Source organism: Urocitellus parryii, chromosome 3 (assembly GCF_045843805.1).
Source record: "Urocitellus parryii isolate mUroPar1 chromosome 3, mUroPar1.hap1, whole genome shotgun sequence".
NCBI classification, from domain to species: Eukaryota; Metazoa; Chordata; class Mammalia; order Rodentia; family Sciuridae; genus Urocitellus; species Urocitellus parryii.
In genome coordinates, this window is record NC_135533.1 from 4,079,793 (window position 1) to 4,102,538 (window position 22,746).

The 22,746-nt window shown below is 36.6% G+C and overlaps 1 protein-coding gene across 7 annotated transcripts in view; it reads right to left on the minus strand.

Annotated features, from left to right (window-relative positions):
• Nucleotides 1-22,746, minus strand: part of Lmbr1 (limb development membrane protein 1) — a 161,303-nt gene that overhangs the window by 83,241 nt on the left and 55,316 nt on the right. For 5 of the 7 annotated variants that reach the window (XM_026380352.2, XM_026380353.2, XM_026380354.2 and 2 more), the window contains one exon: nucleotides 8,020-8,123. In XM_026380352.2, coding sequence (XP_026236137.1) covers nucleotides 8,020-8,123 — 104 coding nt within the window. Of the gene's footprint in view, nucleotides 1-8,019; nucleotides 8,124-9,986; nucleotides 10,037-13,808; nucleotides 13,856-22,746 lie in introns of those variants that run through there. The other 2 variants (XM_026380355.2, XM_077795903.1) reach the window with 2 other exon arrangements.

Here is a 22,746-nt window from a genome sequence, read left to right on the forward strand (position 1 = left end):
AATCTAAACCTGGTAACTTTTTATTTCTTCCCTACCAAAACGTTCCTCAATTAACAAAGAAGCCTGAACTATGAGACATTAGTTAGTAATTTAATTATCACATAAAATAAAGTTCAAAATTTAGTTGCCTATTAAACATGAGACCTGTTTTTTACAACCTGAACTGTTCTAAGATAAAACAGATCCTGTTTCAGGATACATAACAAAAGCTGGCCATGTCGATGCCAACATAACTGCCCATGTCACTGTGCTATGACATAAAAATCTGTCCTATACTAATTTTCCTGATGTTTCATTAGCAGCTCTCACACACTTGTCACGTTTGAGCTCTTTGTGGTAACTGCTACAGATAATGTGTTCTGGGCACAATATTTCACCAACACCTTAGACCAGATCAGGACTTGAGTCCGGCTGCTCTGAACTCCAAAATGCACATTTTTGGCCATTACATTATTATGCAAATAAAGAAAGAATTTAGCCTTAAATGCAGAAATCCCTCATTATTCTAGGTGGAGAGAAAGATGAAAGTAATAGGTAGTAGTCCAATTCAAAACACTGTACTTTCACAAAGTATATGAAAACTAATTTTTAAAAAAAGCAGCTGCTATTCAACAATTCATTGTGACTATAATTTAATTCCCTCCAATAGGCAACTGCACTAAGAGCAATGAAGTTGATGCCATTTCAGGAACTAAATGAAGTTTCATTCAAAGTCTTTATGAACGCAAACCATCTCTAAAGGAAACCAGCACATGTGCTCTGCTCCTCACATGATGCTTCTGCCCTTCCTCTGAGGGCCCGCCTTCGAGCCTCCCTATCTTAAAGGCTCTCCACCTATGCCTCTACTGCCACACCTTTCACAGCAAAGGGGTGATTCCTAAGGCCTCCACTGCAAAGCACTGCCAGATGGAATGTTTTGAAAATAACCATTCTCTGCCAGGCATGGTGGCACATACCTGTAATCCCAGCAACTCAGGGGCTCAGAAAGGAGGATCCTGAGTTCAAAGCCAGCCTCAGCAGCAGCGAGGTGCTAAGCAACTCAGTAAGACCCTGTCTCTAAATTTAAAAAATATAAAATAGGGCTTGGGGTGTGGCTCAGTGGTTGAGTACCCTTGAGTTCAATCCCCAGTACCCCCACACACATATAAAAAAAGAAAAGAACCATTCTCATCCACACTCATCTCTGAGGAAAAACTAGTGCTCCCAGCTGGGAGGATGTAGAGCAGCTCTACTAATGCATTATTCCATGGTTTTCTTGCAGGTGTTGGGAGAATCAAATTAACACATAACAATAGTTAGTAAGATAGGAGTTCATTTTCTGTAATAAACACCAAGATCAAAACATGCCCAAGTTAAATTTCCTTGAAGGGTTCCCAGCAGGAGCCTTCCTCTTGTCTGTGATTTCCTCTCACCCACCAGAACCATGCCAAATATGCGCATGTGCCACTAACACTAAGCAGCACTTCCTTAATCACTCATTCCCAACAATTTATGGATCATCAGTGGCAAAAAAAAAAAAAAAAAAAACGAGCAAAAATAATGAAAGAATGCAATGAAAGCTCACAGAGACAGAGGCTGAACTTCCTACTCACTTCTCTTTAAGATGGAGGCCTGAGACAAATTAGCCACAGAGGGGAAAAGTCATCTGGTCATAAAATACAGTACAGGGTCACTTTTATGTAAGTTTGCCAAAAGGGACATAAACCAGGACAATCTCAAACTGTGACACAGGACAGAAACATATTAAAAAAATCTTTGTTCCTCCTCCATTGTGCTGTCATGTTGCTCGGCTTTATGGACGTCCCGAGCGCCAGCACAGAGCCTCTCGCTCCCACCTGGTCAGCCTAATTAATTAAGAAAGGAAGTCACCTCAAATTTTGTACTTTTTGCTTTTATTATTAAGCACTTGTTTGAAGTTATAGGAGTTAACCTCTTAATCCTACAGATCATGCGCTAGTTCTGGACAGTCTAGGATGTCTGCGTGGTTTGGATAATTGGTCAGGATGTTGCTGTCGCTGATGTTAAATTTTATACCAGGACTTCAAATCAAAGATAAGCATTAAGGTAAAAACAATATACATTTGTTCCCAGAAAAATCTTGGGCTTATGAATTAATCTGTCATTAAACTTTTAAATAGTCACATTTGAGTTTTTCCCCACGTTCATTAGTTGCTAATCTGTTTCCTTATAACATTTAATTCAAAGTAGATGTTAAGGCACAATATGCAACAAATAGATTCCTACATCTCATGTGAGCACCAACCAGAGATGATACCTCTAGAGTTCATGACTGAATCAGAAGCATCTCCTGATGACTGTGCAGCTAACCTAGAGGTCTTTCCTGAGGTAGAGAGAGGAAAAACTACAGCTCTGATCTGAGGTATGAGAGCAACAGTTGCACTGTCTGCCCTTAGATGACCCCAATCCCCACGACCCACAGACATCCGCCACTAAAGAGTAACGAAGCTCAAAACTGCAAAGAGGCATCTCCATCACAAAACCAAACAAACCCAATGATGTGCCTTTCTATCAGAAATGAAAATTCAGATGTAAACACAGGATCAGGTTCAAACACACATGAACAAACTCGATGCTTGATGCAGCATATGAATCTAACAGAAGAATCTGCATCAACATTGAACTGCTAGTAGTTTAAGATCCAAGTAAAAGTTAGCTTCTTACTAAAAACTTTATCAAAACCACTTCTATTCTCTTAGGCTTAAGAATAATAAAGAAAGGGAATAGCAAAAAGATGGTCCTAATAAAATAGAAACACACGCCACAGTGAGGAGAAAGAAGAAAGGCTATTTAAGGGCCTTAAAAGGGCATGGTCAACCCCCAGGCCTAAAATGTCCTGTTTGAATTAACATAGTGGCTTAATTAAAAACTAAGTAGAGAATTCTGCTTAATTTGATTTTCAATTCAAGCTCTGCATCCGCCCCATGGCCAGTGGCCAATTTCCGCATCTCGGGACAATATGCAAGGAGCTGTTTTAAAATCGATCGCCCAGGGGACTCCGTGGGAGTATGGTGGGCCATGTGCCACTTAGGGAATACACCAGACTAGACATAGTAAAACAAAACCAGGAGCGTCGTCATGGAGGAAAAAAGGAAATTTAACTTAACCATAATACAAGTTCATCAGGACTCAAATTATTGGACAGCATTTGCCATTAGAAATGTTCTACCTTCTTCAGTACCAGTCAGAAATGAGTATGTCAAAGGTAACCAATGATAAACACCTTTTAGGAACATATATGAATACTTATTATAATGACAATTCAAACACTTTGTGACTGTGACCAATGATAACATTAACATCAATAAAGCAGCAAAGTTTGTAGTTCTAATACAGACACAGTGCCTGCCAAGAGCCATGCATCTGGAGCAACATCCAGAGCTGCACAAGGAAACACCAAATAATCCTATGCTGCAGAAAGACACCTAGCATTTCAACACACACACTGAGACTTAAAATGCTAATAACCCCTGCAACTTTCAAGTAATTGGTTTCAAAACTAAAAAAAAAAAAGAGCATTTTAAAATAGCACGACCTGATCACCTAAGTTTAAAGCTTTCTAAAACATTTCTACTAGGGTCTAAAATGTACTGTAGCTTCAAGAAGGCTTTTTTTTCCCAAAGTATGCTACCTTTAATGCTAAAACTGATTTATTCTGCTTTAGTCAATGCTATTTCAAAATGTGAAAAACAATTTGGAATTTAGAACTGCTCATGATAATAACATATGAATAATTAACAGCTGACTCTACTGTGTTTGGTTTCTTTCTGAATCCCAAATAACAATAATATTATAAGTAATATTAGTAAGTAAAGAATAAATAACAATATTTATTGGTTGAATGCACTTACAGACTACCATGAAGACAGTGGTGGTTTAATAATAGTTAACATTTACAATTACATTAAATGCAGTCCTGGGCTCCATGCTCTACATGAATAATCTCGTCTTATATAACCATGAAAATAATACAGTAAGGTAAGTATCTTTATTGTAGCCATCTTACAGAAAGAACACCTGAGATTCAGATGAAGTAACATGCCCAGGCAGCTGACTCTAAAGCCCACTTCCTTACCTTTGTGCCCTCCCTCTTCCTTCCCTGGCCCCTGCCCTTGGGCATGCCATACTCCCCACTTGACAGTTACTCTCCCTCCTCTGCCTTCAGGCCGCAACCCCCTTACTCCCCTTCTTTACTAGTATGAGAAACAAAACGTTTAAATTGGTCACCATAGCACCTATTCATTCCAATCTTCCCAAGTTGGATCAATGATAATCATCAGGGCTCTAACTGCCCCCTTTTTAAATCCTTCACTGGGTCTGGGAATTACCTGTCTGAAAATCACAACTGTATCACACAAACATTCAACACTTCAGTCCCATATGAGGTCATGAAGTACACTGGAGGCCCTTGAAGGGTTTTAACAGATGAACACAGTCAAATTTGTGTTTAGGAGAAAGAATGTTCTTTTAATGATGAATAGAGAGACTAGGAGTAAAAAAAGGAAAAAAAAAATTCAAAGGGAAGAACTATACAACTGTGTACAAGTGTAGTCGTAAAATACCTCTATCTCTTGGGTCCTTGTTCAGCTGATTCTCCCTTTTGATCTTAAGTCTATAAAGGGGCACAGGAGAAAAGTAACGTCAGAGTTTTTTTTAAAGCCTACAGTGTGTTGCTGATCTGCTTCATCAAATGCAATCATGTTCCTTCCCTGGCTGACTGGTTCACCACATAGAGCCGAGTCCCTTCCCTGACTGGCTGGGCACTTAGAGGTAACCAAGTCCCCTTTCTAGATAGTCAGTTCACAAGAAGGGTAGAATGGTCTGTCCACGTCACATGCTATTTTGAAAAATTACCTAGCTAACAATTAGAATTTCATAAAGAACACCAGGTAGATAGTTCTATAACACCAAACACGGACATATTTAACACTGAGCAGTTCCAGTTGTTTCTTGCATTGGGGAACACTGCAAAGAGGCAGTATCAGGAAGAGGCAGAGCTTTAATGCATAAAGCAAACACCAACAGGCAGTTTTTGTGACACAGACAAAAATGTTCTATTGAGCAGAGCTGGATGCATATGATCTTTCTACAAAACTCAGTGCCAAGCACTCCCTGGCCCATGTGCTCCATGATGCTCCTTTCCTTTGTGACATATGTGGAAACTCTAAAATGTGTGATTCACTTAAATGAAATGATAGATGCAAAAATCCTCATGGGAAAATGCCAGCTCCCTGTTAGTCTACAGCACAGAATCCAAACTGCCTGGCAGAGGATCAATGCTTCCAGAACCTGACCCTGAGGGCTACTTGTGCATCTTGACTGTTCATGGTTCACATCTAGGTACCAGCCATTTCTCTCAATTCCATTAGAGTTCCAGGCATGGCTCAAGCCTGGAACGTCATACTCTAGCAAACACTGCTGGTGGATCAGATCCCAGCTCAATCCCAGCTGGCCTCCTCCTCACAGCCTGCCCCTAGTGCACAGCAGAACAAGATAACCATTTCTTTCAGCCTCTTCCTTAGCACCTCATGAATAAGTTCATCAAACTGTAATAAGTTCATCTGGTTTGCAACTGTAAGTTCTCCATGTTTCCTTGGAAGCAGGAGACCCATTTCTTTATTTGTGTCCCTAGAAATTTCCTATAATACTAACTAGTAGTTAGAGGATTGCTAATGCCTACAATAACCACTAACTAGTAGTAGACTACTTCATAAAACTCTTGGAATAAATGTCCATCAAAAGCTCTACCTCCAAACTCCAAGATGCTACAGAAGCCCACCGTTTCAATAGTCTCCAATGCCCCTTTTCTTCTGTTCATTCTTTTTAGTTCCACTTTGGTGGTAAGCATCTCCTGGAACTCTCTGTCCCTTGGCTTCCAGGTGGTCACCCCATTTTCCTCACACTAGCTGACAGTGTCAGAACTCTTCCTTGCACCTCTCTTCTAATAGTGTTTCACATTCACGTTCTGTCCTCAGCCACCTCATCTTCCTACTGGCTTTTCTTGTGCTCTCCAGAGTGCTGACTGTGAAGAACACAGACCTGGGGAAGGTCAGACATGACCCTAGATATTCTGTTCTAATTGTGCTATTTTACATGGATGGCTCACAGACAATTTGATACAATTTAATATCAGTTTTCTCCTTATAGAAGAAGAGTTTGAACTAAATCCCTTTCAACAATAATATTTTGTATTATTTCTTCAAGAAAATATAAACCAGCAAACAGCTTTCTAAGTTGAAAGAATACAATTCTTAACAGTATATAAATTTAATTGCCAATCTTAATAATATAACAGGATTAAAAAATGTCCAACATACAAAAGCCAGTTTTCTCAATGTTCCTTTTCAGCTAGCTGCAACACGTTCACCTATGGAATAACCGCCAGACAGTTGTTCCCGTGAGTCCATGGGAACAGCACTGTGATCATCACCCCAATGATGCACTGCATCTTTAAAATGTATGGTATTTAAGGTTTAAAGTCAGAAGAGCTATCAAATGGTTAAATAATTTCACCTCTATGATCCCACACAGAGTTACACAAGATGAAAAGTAATAACAATTCACATGCAGTTTACAATTTCCCAAGCCAAATTTTCTGAATTAGCATTATACTATTATTCGATAATAAGATATACAGGCACATTTCATTCACCACAACATACTGAATAGAATTAAAAGTCAGAAAGGCAAAACATGCTAAACTGTAACACTAGTCTCACTTTGCAAGTTTAAAAATCATTTAAAAGGTATTAATGTACTTAAATCTTTGCATTTGCATTATAGTCCAAAAATTTATGACAAAGAACTGCATAGGTTATAAATAGAACCTAGTTTCTTTTTCTTTAAAATACTGTATTCAAAGAAATGTGGTATATAAACACAATGAAATATTACTCAGCCATAAGGAATGAAATTATGGTATTTGCCGGTAAATGGATGGAACTGGAGACTACCATGCTAAGTGAAATAAGCCAATCCCAAAAAAACAAAAGCTGAATGTTCTCTCTGATGTACAGATGCTAACCACATAATAAGGTGGGGGCAGAGAAAGAAGTTTATTGGATTAGACAAAGGGGAATTAAGGGAAGGGAGGGGGACAGGAATAGGAAAGATAGTAGAATGAATCAGACATCACTTTCCTGTGCTCATATATGAATACACCACCAGTGTAACTCCACACCATGCACAACCACAAGAAGGGGATATTTAAAAAAAAAAATTAAATTTAAAAAAGAATGGGAATGTCAAAATACATTCTGCTGTTATATATAAAAAGAATAAATAAAAAATTTTTTGAAAATACTATCTTCAAGGATAGACTAAAGTACTGCCTCTTTTAAAGTGTTGATTAGTTTAAGAAGTTCCTGAGAAGTTTCCCAGTTTGCCCATTTCTAAGCCTTCCACATTTACCTAAGATTAGTTACTCTTGGTATCCTGGGAATTTGACTACCTAATAAAGCATATCCGATTTTATAATGTGCTACTACCCTGAAAATATTGTATGTGAGATAACTTTTACATCAAGATGTATTTTAGGATTTTTAGAATCTCATATCAAACTCTAAAATTGAATGAGATTACCTAAGAAAGCAGCAACACCAACCCTATAGGTTTATCTATTCCAAAGGAATACTCCACTAGAGTAATGCACAGCACAAACATATACAGGATTGATGGAGAACTTTCCCCATAAACATACAAAATGATTCAATGTGCAATATTACTATTATTGCTAAAATGTGGTTTTAATATTATTTATTAAACTTTTTATATTCTATTCAAATGCTTGTTTGATCTTCAGTTCAACATAAATGACATTTACTTCTTTTTTTAATGTTTATTTTTTAGCTGTACACAATACCTTTATTTTGTTTATTTATTTTTTTATGTGGTGCTGAGGATCGAACCCAGGGTCTCGAACTCTTGAGGCAAGCGTTCTACCGCTGAGCCACAATCCCAGCCCGACATTTACTTCTTAATTCCAAAATTCAATTTACTTACCTTTTTCAGGCCAGCAAATCCTTCTGATTCCAGAAAGAAAAATGCAAAGGGCATCAACACAAATAAACAAAGGTTGGAAAAGAGAGACGCAAGATTCCACAAACCTGTAAAGAAGATAACAAGAGGAAACTCAGGTTAGATATTGACAGGCCTTTTGAGATTTCACTAAATGGTGATGTTAATCAACATCTATACCTTTTAATACTAAAAGTAAATATAAACTTGAAATAAGAAATAATTTAAACTTAGAAATCAGAAAGTAATTGCATATTTGTTAAACTTTAACTTTGTAACTTGTACCTATTGAGAAAGGCCAATATAGAAACTAGTTTCTTTTTTCTAGTGCCCTAAAATAAATTAACTAACAATATGACATGCAGAGATCCAAAGGCACACGTCTTTAGACATGTAGGCACCAGAATATTTAAATTAGAGCCACTAGCATCTACTGAGCACTTAATAAATGCCAGACACTCTGCTAATCATTTTACATGTATAATCCCATTTAATTTAAGCCTCATAAAACCCCGAAAATAATAACTAGCATTGACTGAGGCTGATGTGCCACGCACCATTCTAAGTGATTTGCAGACCTTCCACACATTCGTCTGCTCTTCACAGCAGTCCCTGAGCCCGCCAGCACTGCTACCCAAAGTGGACAGGGGTGGCCACCTCATTTGCCAAGGCTACAGAGCCTGCAACTGGCAGAGCTGACTCTTTGCCTGAGACTTTAGAACCACTATATCACAGAAGTGCCAGTGAACGACTCCAAGTGGGGAAAAAGAGGTCACAGAAGCAGCAAGCTCATGTGGTGGTTGCCCTTTTGGGGACATTCTGCAGTCCTTTATAATGTCACAACAAAAGGCAGCAACTAAAATAAGAATAGATTTAGAAAGACCTTTAGGTATGTCATTGGCAGAGTGGCTCAGTATCTCCTATTTTTTTTTAATAGATAAAACACTAGAATTTTAAATTGAGTCTTAAAATAATGGCTATCACCCTTACAAAAGTTTGTAAAATCAAAGCAAAGATAGAAATTATGCAAATTATGATTTCAGTGTAAATCCAGTGCACCACATGCAACTGTAATCTGAGGCTTGGAGAAAAAGGAGCCTGCGTTCTTTCCACTCCACTCACAGCAGTGGTCACAGCACTGAAGCACAATGATAAGCCAGCACCTCTGCTCACAAGGCTGCACACATGCTCCCGGGAAAAGGGTGAGCCTCAGCACGCCGTTCCCCAGCCACCCAGTCTGAAATTAGTGTGCATGCTCTTGAATTGCTCTGCTCTTTCTGGAATAGTGTGGAAGACAATAATTAACTTAGCTCTTGCACAGCTTATCTAGATTGATTCAGTTTTTTTCTACATAAAGTAATACAATAAAAGCAATTTATAATTTCATATCCAAAAGTCTGTACAGATTTTTATGAATTTATAATACCCATTTATCTTTGTAAGAAATAAAATGTTTTACGAAAATTCTTAGAAAGTAATGGCTTAATATCTTTTAGTGGAAAAACTAATTTGAACTTTTTAAATTAAAATTGTTCTATAGATTCTGATCCTTTAAAAAAAATTTGGGGGGCTGGGGATGTGGCTCAAGCGGTAGCACGATCGCCTGGCATGCGTGCGGCCCAAGTTCGATTCTCAGCACCACATACAAACAAAGAGGTTGTGTCCACCAAAAAGAAATAAATATTTTAAAAAATTCTCTCTCCCCCCTCTCTCTAAAAAAAATAAAATAAAATAAAAATAAAAATAAATTTTTAAGCTAAGCTGGGCATAATGGTGCAACCTGTAGTGCCAGCTCCTCAGGAAGAACACTTAGGCTCACAAGTTCAAGACTGGCCTACGCAACACAGCGAAACACTGTTTCAAAAATAAGAGTCAATCATTTTATTGTGCCAATAACCAGAAAGAGCTATACACACACACACACACACACACACACACACACACACACTCACTCTCTTCAAAGACTTGGCCCACATCCTGTCTGCACTTCATGTGACAACCTTGCTAAGGCACAGGTTCTTCATCTATAAAACAAGGCATAATGCCACGTCTGTAGCTGTTAATTATCAGATGAAATAATGCATGTACAAGAACCAGCACAATGTCTATCACAAAATCAGCACTTAGTGACTTAATGCTTTTGTTATGAGTTACTTCACAGAGGCTACTAGTATGTAGCACTATCAGCTCTTCTGCCAACTGCTCTCCCTCAGAGCACCCAGGCTCGCGGTTCACCTCCCGTTCTGCCAGCTACATCCACTGCTCTTACTAACAATCTGCATTTGTCCATCCACATTTTCCCCCTCCCTTATACAAAGAGGTAAACTTCATTAGCACTTTATCTAAAGTAAGAATAAATGGACCTGATTCCAAACTGTGCCCTCCAGGTCCAGTTCATGAACTTTAGAGCATGGCCTCTGACCTCTATTTCAACTGCTCAACAGCATTTTATCTTCTTCAGGGTTTCTAAATAAGTTATTCCACATACATAAGGTGATAATTAGTATTATGTGAACTATTGCATACAAAGTGGGTATTCTTTTGTAGGCTGGAGAACTATGATTGTTAATGTGTTGCTTTATTCACTCATGGTACAAAACACAAAGGCTGGTTTTAAATCATTGTAACATTGTTGTAAAAGATAAAACATCTTCATGTCAAAGATTATATTCAATTTACATGAGATAGCTTTAATCCAATTGTATGTCACACAGTCCTTTCAGAAAACTATAGAAGAAAATAATCCACCACCTGTTACAACCTAACAGCAGCCCTGTGCTGGATGTGCCAGGCACTGACTGATGTCTCCTCTTGAGCCAGGTCCTCACTTCACAGCTCATCAAAAAGGTGCCCTGCCCAGAGCAGAGAGAAAGCTGCTCCAGTATCTGATTTGCTGACATGATTTTAGGCAAAATAAATTCCATCATTTCCTATAACTCCCAATTCTTTACAGATGTATACACTTTTATCACTATATGTCTCTAGATCTAAGTTCCAAGAGATACACACTACTTCTCTTCCTCATTTTTGATTCCCATGTGTCCACTCCAGTTCCAAAGAATCAGTAACAGGGAATCACTTGGAAGATACATCCTATACAGCTAACCACTAAGAAGGAATCACCCTCTAGGAAAAGCTCACAAACCAAACTAAGGGGATGATCTCAGAATTAACTCTCAATTATCATTGCAAAATCAAAGCACAATGTAGGCAAAAAATGAAAGACTAATTTTCTCAACTTTATTTAGCTATAACTAACATAAAATAAACTACACAAGTGCACCTAGGGCTTATAGTTTGTGTCCTGCCCTGAAGGCTCATGTGCAGCAAGCTTGGTCTCCAGTGTGGCCAAGTTGAGGCGGCAGAACCTTCAAGAGGTAGAGGCTAGGAGGACAGGGTCTGCCCTGGAGACAGGATGAATGCTCATCTCACAGGATGCACTCATGTAAGAAATTTCTTGAGGGCAGCTGTTATAAAGACAGCCCACCCTTGGGCTGGGGTTGTGGCTCAGCAGTAGAGTGTCTACCTAGCACATGCAAGTCCCAAGGCTCGATCCTCAGCACCACATAAAAATAAATAAATAAAGGTATTGTGTCCAGCTACAACTAAAAAACAAATAAGTATAGAGAGAGAGATAGAGAGAGAGAGAGAGAGAGAGAGAGAGAGAGAGAGAGAGAGAGAGAGAACACTAGCGCACCCACCCCATAACTGGGCCTTCTCTGCACACAGCTGGTCCTCTTTCAGCTTCTCTGTGGTGATGCAGCAGTGTTGAGGGTGGGGCTGATCAGGAGAACCATGATCTTGGACCTCAAGAACTGTGAGCCAAATGCTTCTTTACTTTATGAAGTACCAGCAATGGTATTTTGTTGTACCAACATCGAATGCCCTAATATACAGTATATAATTTGATAAGCGCAGGCATAAAAACACACCAGTGACACCACCACTTTTCTATACCTTATGCCACTCTCCTCCCACCCCTATCCCCAGTCAGCCATTGACTTTACACTTTAAAAAACATTTTCTAGAATTTTATGTAAGTGGACCCATGCATTCTGTAGTCATTTTTTTTCTTTTTTTTCAAAGAGAGAGTGAGAGAGAGAAGGGGACAGAGAGAGAGAGAGAGAGAATTTTTTTTTTAATATTTATTTATTTTTTCTTAGTTCTTGGTGGACACAACATCTTCGTTTGTATGTGGTGCTGAGGATCGAACCCAGGCCGCACACACGCTAGGCGAGCGCGCTACCGCTTGAGCCACATCCCCAGCCCCCTGTAGTCATTTTTATCTTCTGCATTCCAGTACAATTATTTTGAGATTTTTTCAACACTGATTTGCTGTAGCATGGATCAGACCCAAAATTTACTGGACTGCAGCCACATGTAAATGGGCACTTAGGCTGTTCCCAATTGGTGGCTGCTACAAATAAAGCTATTATAAACACTCATGCACCTGTCTGTGGCAGATATATGCTTTCGTTTCTTGTGAGTAAATATGAGGCATGGAATAGCTGGATCATGCTGTGGGCATGTAGCTTATATCATGCTGTGGGCATGTAGCTTATAAAACCACCACAATGTTTGACATAGTGGCTGCATTTCGCATTCCCACTAGCGAAGTTCAAGTTCACCTACACACCTGCCAAACATGTAAGAGCAGTCCCTTTTAGTTGTAGTCCTTTCAACATATGCATGGTGGCATGCCACTGCTGTTTTAATTTGCTTTCCCCTCAAAATGATGTGAACATCTGTTCATGACCTTACTTGCCACTGATGTCTTTTTTGGTAGACTGTCTCTTCAAGTCTGTTATCCACTTTTAGACCTGGTTGTTTGCTTTCTTATTGCTGAGTTTGATGAGTTCTTTATATAAACTGGATACAAGTCCTTTATCAGGTACGGGATTTGCTAGGTATTTTCTCACAAAAGTTTTCCTTTCTTTTGTCTTACAAAGAATAAAATTCATTAAATTTAACAAAGTCAAGTTTATCAAAATTTTCTTTTCTGAATCATGATTTTGATATCCAAGAAATTATGATCTAGTCCAATATCACAAAGACTTTCTTCCATGATTTCTTCTATAATGTTTTTATTTTAGGATTTGTGTTTAAGTCCATGATCTTTGGAGTTACTTTTTGTATATGGTGCCATGTATGAACTGAAGTTCATTTTTGCCTGTGATTATTATCCAATTGTTCCACTCTGTTAAAGATTGTTTTTCCACTAAATTATCTTTGTACCTTTGTTTAAAGCCAATTGATAATGTATATGTGTATCTATCCTTGGACCCTACAGAGTTGGTCTATTTTTCTTTATGCTGTTATCATGTGATCTTGATTATCGCAGACTTAAAATGAGTCTCTAAGTTAGGTGGTAAGCCCTCCAATCCTGTTTTCTTTCAAAATTGTTAGGCTATACTAAGTTCACCATATTCCCATCTGAATTTTAGATCAACTTAACAATTTTTACCCAAAAGCATGCTGGGATTTTGACAGGCATTGTGTTCAATCTATAGATCAACTTGGGCAGAACTGATACCTTAGCAATATTGTTATGGATGGAATGTGTGCCCTCAAATTCACAAATTAGAACCTTAATTTTCAGTGTAATGACATCTGGGGTAAGGGCCTGCAGGAGGTAGTGAGATCACAAGGGTTCCATCCTTATCATGGGACAGTGCCTCTATAAGCAGCAGCAGAACCAGGTTTGCTTTCTGTTTCTGCTCTACACCATGCAAGGACACACAATGGCTACCAGTGAAACAGGAAGGAGCCCTCACCAAGAATCTCACCATGCTGGTCTCCCCGATATCAGACTTTCAGTATCCAGAACTGTGAGAAATAAATGTATTGTTAAAGCCACCTGGTGTATGGTATTCTCTTGTAGTAGCCCAAATTGACAAAACTATCTTGGAATCTATGAACAGAGTATATGTCTTCATTGATCATAACACACTTTTCTTTCAACAATGTTTTGTAGTTTAAAATATATAGATCTCACACATCCCTAAGTATTTCCTACTTTTTTCTCTTTTTAACTTTTTACTTTTATATATATTTTAATTTATTGATAGACCTTTTTTTATTCATTTATTTATATGTGGTGCTAAGAATCAAAGCCAGTTCCTCACATATGCTAGGCAAGTGCTCTACCACTGAGCCACAACCCTAGCCCAGTATTTACCATTTTTGATGTTTCTATATTTAAAGGTATTGATTTTTAATTCAATTTCCAATTATTCATTGACATATAAAAATACAATTGTGTTTTGTATATTCATCTTATATCCTGCAAATTTTCATGATTTACTTGTTGGCTTTAATAACTTCTTTATAACAGATTCCAACAGAATTTCTATATGATCATATCATCTATCAGTAGATACTTACTTTTTTTTTTTTCCAACTTGTGTATAATTTCAAGAACAATGTCGAATACAATTGATTAGGAGCACACCTGCCTTGTTCTTGATCTCATAGAGAAAGTGCCCATCCCTTCACCACTGGCTAATATTATGAGCCAATTTTTCATCAGCTGCTTTTGGGGAGGATGATGTATTCCTTAGAAATGCTGTGAGCTGAGAGATTTTATCAGGAATAGATGTCAAATTTCATCATGCTTTTTCTGAATGTATTGTGACTTCTTTTTTTGGCATGTAAATATGGTTAAGTTATACTTGTTTTTCAAAAGCCATAATATATTATCCTTCTTATATGTTACTGTTCATCTTATAAATTTTTTGTCCAGAATTTATACATCAGTGTTCATGATGGATACTGGTCTGTAGTGTTTAATGTATTTGTCAGGCTTTAGTACCATGGTAATGTTGGCTTAATAAGTTAAGATTCCTTCACCTTCCACTTTCTGGAAGACTACATATAACTGCAGTCTTTATTTCTTCCTTAAACACACGGTAGAGCTGACAGGGAGTTCCTCTTGGCCTAGAGTTTTATTTGTAAGAATGTGTGTAACACTCTCACAATGTTTGAAAAGGTTTTAATAGTTTTTTCCTCTCAAGGAATTTGTTCGTTTCTCTAAATTACTGAATTTACTAACATAAAGATATTCACCATATGCATTTATTATCCTTTCAATACATGTAGAATCTATAGTAATGTCAATTCTTATAATCACTCAAAAAAATTTATGCTCATCAGCCTAGCATCATCTATCAATTTTATTGATCTCATCAATTTTGTTTTCTGTTTCACTGATTTCTCCTCTTTTTAAAATTTCCTTTATTCTTTAGTATTCATTTGTTCTTTTTCTTTTTTATTTTATGAATGCATTATAGTTATGCATAATAGTGGGGTTAATTTTGACATAATCATACATGCATGGAATATAATTTGCTCCATTTCAGTCCCCAGTACTACTTCTTTCCCTTCCCCCGGTTTCCCTTCCTCTATTCTACCGGTCTTCCTTCTGTTTACTTATTGTTTTATTTTTTTTAATCAGTGCTGTATAGGTTATACAAAAAGGAAGAACTTACTATGGTATATCCATATAGGTATATAGTGTAATTTGGTCAATTTCATGCCACAGTTCCTCCCTTTTCCTGTACCTGCCCCTTCCCCTCAATCCTCTTCCTTTACTTCATTGATTGTTCTCCTTTTTCTATTAAAATACAGAGTATTATTTTCTATTAATATATATAAAATACATCTTCTTAAGCTAGAATTTATGGAAACTGATTTGAAACCTTTTTTTCTATTCTAATAAGAGATTTAGTGCTATAAATTGACGTTCAAATACTGTGTGCTTTTAAGATTTTCTCCTTGCCACTGATTCTGAGCAATTTGATGATAAGCTGTAGTGTCCTCTCCAGGCAACACTGTGTTGTCTCCCATCTCTTGAGTGATTACTGCTGTACAGACAATTCCCAACTTAAAATGGTTTGACTCATGATTTTACTGATTCTGAGAAATTTGATGATAAGCCATAGTATAATTTTCTTCGTGTTTCTTGTGCACGAAGCTAGCTGAGTGAATAGAGTAATGTGGCAAAGCAAAACTTCTCACCTCATGGCCAGGGCAAGAAAGAGAGGAAGAGAAAGGAGCTCGGGCCTCACTACCTCTTCAAGGGCATGGCCCCAGTGACCAGAAAGCCTCCCACTAAGCCTCCTCTCTTCATAGCACCAAGCTGAGAATCAAGGCTTTACATGTGGCTCCAGGGACACTCCAGGAAGTATAACACAACTCATCTCTGTGCAGCTCTTTGCTTTCCAATAATGGCCTGATACCTTCTAGCTATTTTGGTCTTTCTGAACTTCCACCTTTCCTCCTCAACACAGAACACCAATTAGCTCCACCAGGTTCCCTCTCTGCACTGCAGCCTAGAAGTCTTCTCCAAGCGACACTGTATTGTCTCCCATCTCTGAGTGATTACTGCTGTACAGCTTCCAACTTAAAATGGTTTGACTCATGATTTTACAGCTTTGCAATGGTTCAATGGCAATATGCATTTAGAAGACACCACAGTTTGAATTGTGACCTATTCCCAGGCTAGCCACATGAAGTCTAACTCTCCTGTGATGCTAGCCAGCAGCAGCCAGTTGCAGCTCCCAGTCACACGACCATGTGGCTAACCAAATGACACTCTGCAGTGCACTCTGTTACTAAGCAAGGATGTTTGGTAGGTCTGGTAGATTAAATGTATCTTCAACTTCTGATAGTTTCAATTTAGGATGGATTTACTGAGTCAAAAGCACATGTATTTTCTTGAAAATCTAGTCCTTAAACCCCATCTTAGTCAAATTATATTTAGTTTTAAAGTGTTTTGCTATCAACACTTAAATACTGGTGTTCTTAATTTTTCTTAAGCTAAGTCTAAGTAGAGCACAATTACACATGATTTTTTATAAAACAATACAGAAAAATCTCCAGGCACAAAATACTGCAGTAGAAAGTGCTTGCTCTTTACCTCTTATCTGTCCTGATGGATTTGTTAATCATAAAATAATGTGTTTTAAAATGTGGAGTTAGCTAGTCTACGCAAGTTGACCTCCCAGATTCTTATTGAAATCTCTACTCCTTTTTAAATATTTATTTCAACATTCAACAATAGAATAAAATCTTTATCATAAGATGAATAAACCTCCACTTCTATGTCTTAGTTTTCTCTTATTATATGCATACTGTTTCCTATAGTGAATCTCTTTATTCTCTTGCCCTAAATACCTAAAATTTAACTATTCCATTGTACATTTCTACAGTGGGTCTCCCAGATACTTCGCAAACGGCATCAAGTTTATTCTCACCCTCTTTCCATTATATCTCCTCAAAGGATGGTATGTTAGAAATACTTTTTTTTTGAGAATTTTTTAAAAATTTATTTTTCAGTTTTGGGGGACACAACATCTTTGTTTGTATGTGGTGCTGAGGATCGAACCCGGGCCGCACGCATGCCAGGCGAGCGCGCTACCGCTTGAGCCACATCCCCAGCCCTGTTAGAAATACTTTAAACATAACAATGAAGTAATTGCAAAGCCTGACTTGGGATAAGTTCTTACTGTCCTGTCCAATACCTGCTACTGTCAATTTATTCTCAGAAAGGGTGACAAAAATACTTAGAAAAATAGGCACCAGTTTTCTGTTTTCTCCAAAGAATTGCTTTTGATTCAAAGAACTTTTCTTCCTGTTTCTAATGAACTAAACAAGGATCTTTGTTTCAATAAAATACTTCAGCAGAATAGAGAAAATATTTCTAAAAATCTGAAATTACCATTTATTCAAAATAAACAAAGTTTACTTTTATTTTAGTGCACCAAATACAATATAGAAACAGAAATTTGTAACACAAAATAACTTAAGATTTCCTTGTCCAATTTGCTCATAAACCAAATTAATTTTTTTAAGGAGAGTCAACAAATTCCCCATAAATTCTATAACTTACAAATGATAAACCTGGACTTAGATCCCAGATCTCTTGCTCTTTCTACATTAGTATATGATAGATCATACATATCATTCTAAGTGGAAAAGACACAATATTTTGAATTTTGTTAATATTAGCTGCCAAAAAAAAACAAGTCCGTCAAATAAAATTTTATTAAGGGAAAAGTGACTGTGATAACCCATTAATTCTACCCATCAGTGTAAAACAAAATGCTCAGTTGAATCTGTGATCAGATTGTAAGAGAGTGAAACAGAAAAAATAATAATAATAATAATTCTACATTTATTTTCTCAGTTGTTTAGGTGTGGGTGTTCCACATGTACACCAAAGCCTTCTTAAAAGCAAAACATTTTTCAATTCAAAGAAGATTTTAAAAACTCAATTTCAATAAAACTGAATATACTCTATGTACTTAGTGTACTATAATGTACCCAACCAAAAATAAGATACTCACACTAATTATTTCTAAGTGAGTGACACTCTACATCTGACATGCCAAGATTTGCACCAATCAATCTTAAGATCTTAAAAAGGGACTTCAACTCTGTCACTCAGTTTTTTCCACGTAAAAAACGTTACTCGTCATATGGCACTTATGAAGAACAGAAGAGAAATAACACCCAAAATGCTAAACAAATAAATGTCAATGCCTCCCCACTGTCCTTTTTCAACATGATACAAATGGTCCAAAAAACTGAAAAATTCCAATACTTAGAACTTAGACCACAGAAAGGTAAGAAAAATGATATAATTAAGTATTCTCATTAGCTTCTCTCAAAAATGCTTATACAACAAAAACCCATATACAACGTTAAAAATATATAAAAATTACAGTAACAAAAATTAAGCATAAAAGACAAATTGCAAAAAATACACCAAATTATGAATGGAGCACAATTACACATGACTTTTTCTTCCTATTTTTCTGCATATTCTAAGTTTCCTAAAAGGAGCACAGAGAGTATTCCAAAAAAATCAGAAGTATGTGAAATACATAATTCTCCATATCCCTCTATTACTTCCCCCATAAGAGGCATAAAAACAGCATAGAACTAAGCTGAATTGAAATGGAGGTGCTGAGCTAGCCTCACTCATTAGCCACACAGCTCATTTCATTTCCTAGCCTCACCGCCTGCAAAATCCAAATTTTAGGCTCAGAAAAATTATCAATTATCATATATCAAGGACCTCACAATAACTGTCAACTGCTAGGCACAGTAGTGCATGCCCATAACCCCAGCTACTTGGCAAACTGAGACAGAAGGACTGCAAGTCTCGGGTAATTTTATGATACTCTGTCTCAAAAAATAAAAAGGACTGAGGATGTAGTTCAGTGGTACAGTGCTTGCCTAGCATGGTTTGATCCTCAGTCCTGAAAATAAAAGAAAATTGCTTTCAACTGGTTATAACTATAAATATAAATCCTCAAATGCAAAGGGTCCACTATATTTTTATAATCAAAAAAAATTATTATTCATAGTACAAAAGAAAGAACTTTTATTGCTATTATGGGTCTATAAATACACATACTTTCAAAATTTATGTCTTTCATAAACTACAAATTCAAATTCTTCTTTCAAAGTCAAAAGTGAGTCTATAGCCAAACCACCCTGAACATGCCCCATCTCATCTGAAAGTCAGAAGTTAAAAAATAAAGCCTACCTTAAGTAAAAGTTCATAAATTAGAAAGAAGTGTCTACTCTAACCAATACATTCACTTAAAAATTAAAACTAAGCTGGGCTCAGTGGCACACGCCTATAATCCCAGCAGCTCAGGAGGCCAAGACAGGAGAATCACAAGTTCAAAACCAGCCTCAGCAACAGCGAGGTGCTAAGCAACTCAATGAGACCCTATCTCTAGATAAAATACAAAACAGGGCTCAGGATGTGGCTCTGTGGCCAAGTGTCCCTGAGTTCAAATCCCAGTACGCCCCCCCCAAAAAAAATCAGATAGTTATCAAAACCTAAATAAAGAAATTTTAATTAAGAGTTCATAATGAGCAGCAGCATCCGTTGGACAACTATAGAAAATGATTCAGGACCCAAAGGGTCTGAATACCAACCAATTCAGTGTGTCATGAAATCAGATGCCCTTTTTTCATGTACTTACCTACCAGCCTTCTCACTTTAAATAATTTAATGTAAAAAACTAAGTTTATTAACTACAGTAAATATGAAAGTTTCAGATGAACAGAGCTCATAGTGATCCAATTATAATATTTTGCAATATATAAGTTAGTTACTAAGAGAAGATCAATATAAAGATACAACAATGTCTCTAATAGACATTGATAAGTCATTATATTCTTGGCAACTATGCAAAGTCAGAAAGTTTCTAGATTTTACCAACATACATCATGCCTACACATGAAAATATCCCTTAATGATAGTTTATGATTCTGATAGACCATTCTTAAATTAAAAATTGTTATTTAAGTGAATACATGTATTTTATTTTACATTATTTATTATTTATTATTAATTTATAAAATAATAGTCAAATATCTCTTCCTCATAAAGCTAAAATTGCATGCTTCAATATAGTAGAAATCTAAAAATTCAGAAATGTTGTAGTTTGTCTAAATCAGTATCACTGACAACCTTTAGGAAAGATTCAATGCACCATCCCCAAAAGAAGTTTGAATTTAAAGATTAATAATCCCAAAATACTTGGTTTAAAACAAACCCAGACAGGGCTGGGGTTGTGGCTCAGTGGTAGAGTGCTCGCCTAGCACAAGTGGGGCACTGGGTTCAATACTCAGCGCCGCGTAAAAATAAATAAAAGTAAAGGCATTGTGTCCACCTACAACTAAAAAGATATTTTAAAAAAGAAAAAAACACCAGACAGATAACCACAGGATTCATTAACTTCTAGCTCCATCTGCTGGAGTCACAAAATATTTCAAAATACAATATACAATTCTATAAAAAATATAATTTATAATTTTCTGTGTAAACAAAACCTTTCATGAATTTAAATTAGAAAATTAATCAAAGTTAAGCCATATTCAACAACTTCCAAAACTAAGTTAAAACCCCTGTTCAGTAGAAATGAAGAATCTAATTGTCCAAAAGTGACATATTTTTTTAAACTGCTTCAAGAAAGTGTAAGCATGGGAAAAAAAGACAAACGTGTTTTTGAATAAATAGTGTTCAAAGAATTTTAGAATAAGAGGAGTCTCTATTTACTTACAAGAAAAACAAAAAATAGTGAACATTTTAACTGTTAGTTGTGAAACTTGGTTCACCTTAACATACAACTTTTTTCTTACAACAAAGAGCAATGAAATGTCCATGGTATAAATATCATACAATGCAAATAAGAGAAAATTTGTATCATATAATCCTATTACCCTGAGAAAAAAACTATTGTATAGACCCTTGTTTTTTGTCTTTTTGTTTGTGACACTACAGATTGACTCTAGGACCTCACCGTGTTAGGTGAGTACTCACTCTACCACTGAGCTACACCACCAGCCCTTTTTAATTGTACTGAGACAGGGTTTTTGCTCAGTTGCCCAGGCTTCCCTTGACTTTGCAAAGCTCCTGCCTCAGTCTCCCAAGCAGCTGGGATTAAAGAAACAAAGAAGCATGGCGCCCACTAACCCTTTGTATTCACCCCCCAAGATATTTTTCTTCATACATATATACTTACTTCTTTTTACAAAAGGTACATCAGATTGTAAATATACTTTTTTTCCAACATATTTGTATGTCAACAAATATTTGTCTATATTATCAACTATAATGGACAATAAAAGCACTCCACTGTTTGAATCTACCAAATTTAATTAAAGCTAATTTCCCACTTGAAATGTTTATATATTTTTTTTAGACACAATATCTTTATTTTACATTTATGTGATGCAGAAGGATCGAACCCAATGCCCCATGCATGGCAGGCGAGCGCTCTACCACTGAGCCAAATCCCAGCCAAGATTGTTTTTATTTTTAATATCATACACAAATACCTCAATATCCAGTAGCTTTTTTGATGTATACTATAATAAATGATTAAGCTTTTAACACCAATTTAGTATTAAATTCTTAGTGACATTTAACTAATAATGGTAAAATAAAACTTAAGCACTTGCTTTTATTTAATAACTTTATAAGCAAATATAAGTTTGCTTGTAATTTAAAACTGTTTTGACTTTCTATGTAACTTAAAATGCATTTTTTCAAAAAGATGATTTTGTACTGTTTCTTCATTTCCAAAATGGCATTATCATCTATTCCTAATGACAAATCAAAATAAAGCACTCAGTCCCTGCCAAGACTAATTTGATTCACTGTGGTTAATTCTGAACATACAAAATCCCAAGCTGGGCAATCAGGCTATAAATGTGTACCTCTAATCTCAAGTGAATGGACATTGAAGCAAACCTTGGACACCAGGGAGGAAAATACCTCAAATGCTAAAGAACTATTTCCTGATTTTAAAGCTACAAATTAATTCTATCATTTTTCTATCTACCAAAATTTACTATTACTTGGTTCTTAATTTTAAACTCATGATATAAAAACAGCCACTTTAAAGTAAAAAATTCAGTGCATTTGGCATACTCAAAATGCTGTGCAACCAGAACCTCTACCCAGTTCCAGAACATTTCACCACCTAGAAGGAGACCCACCCAGCAAACAGTTGTATCAATGTCTTTCCATTTAAGGAACTGAAGAATACATGTTTTTCCACCATTTTTTTTTTTTTTTTTTTTTTTGGGTGCGTGTGGTACTTGAGATTGAACCCAGGGTCTAACAAATGCTAGGTAAGTGCTCTACTACTAAGCTATATTTCCAGTTCTTTTTATTTTTTTATT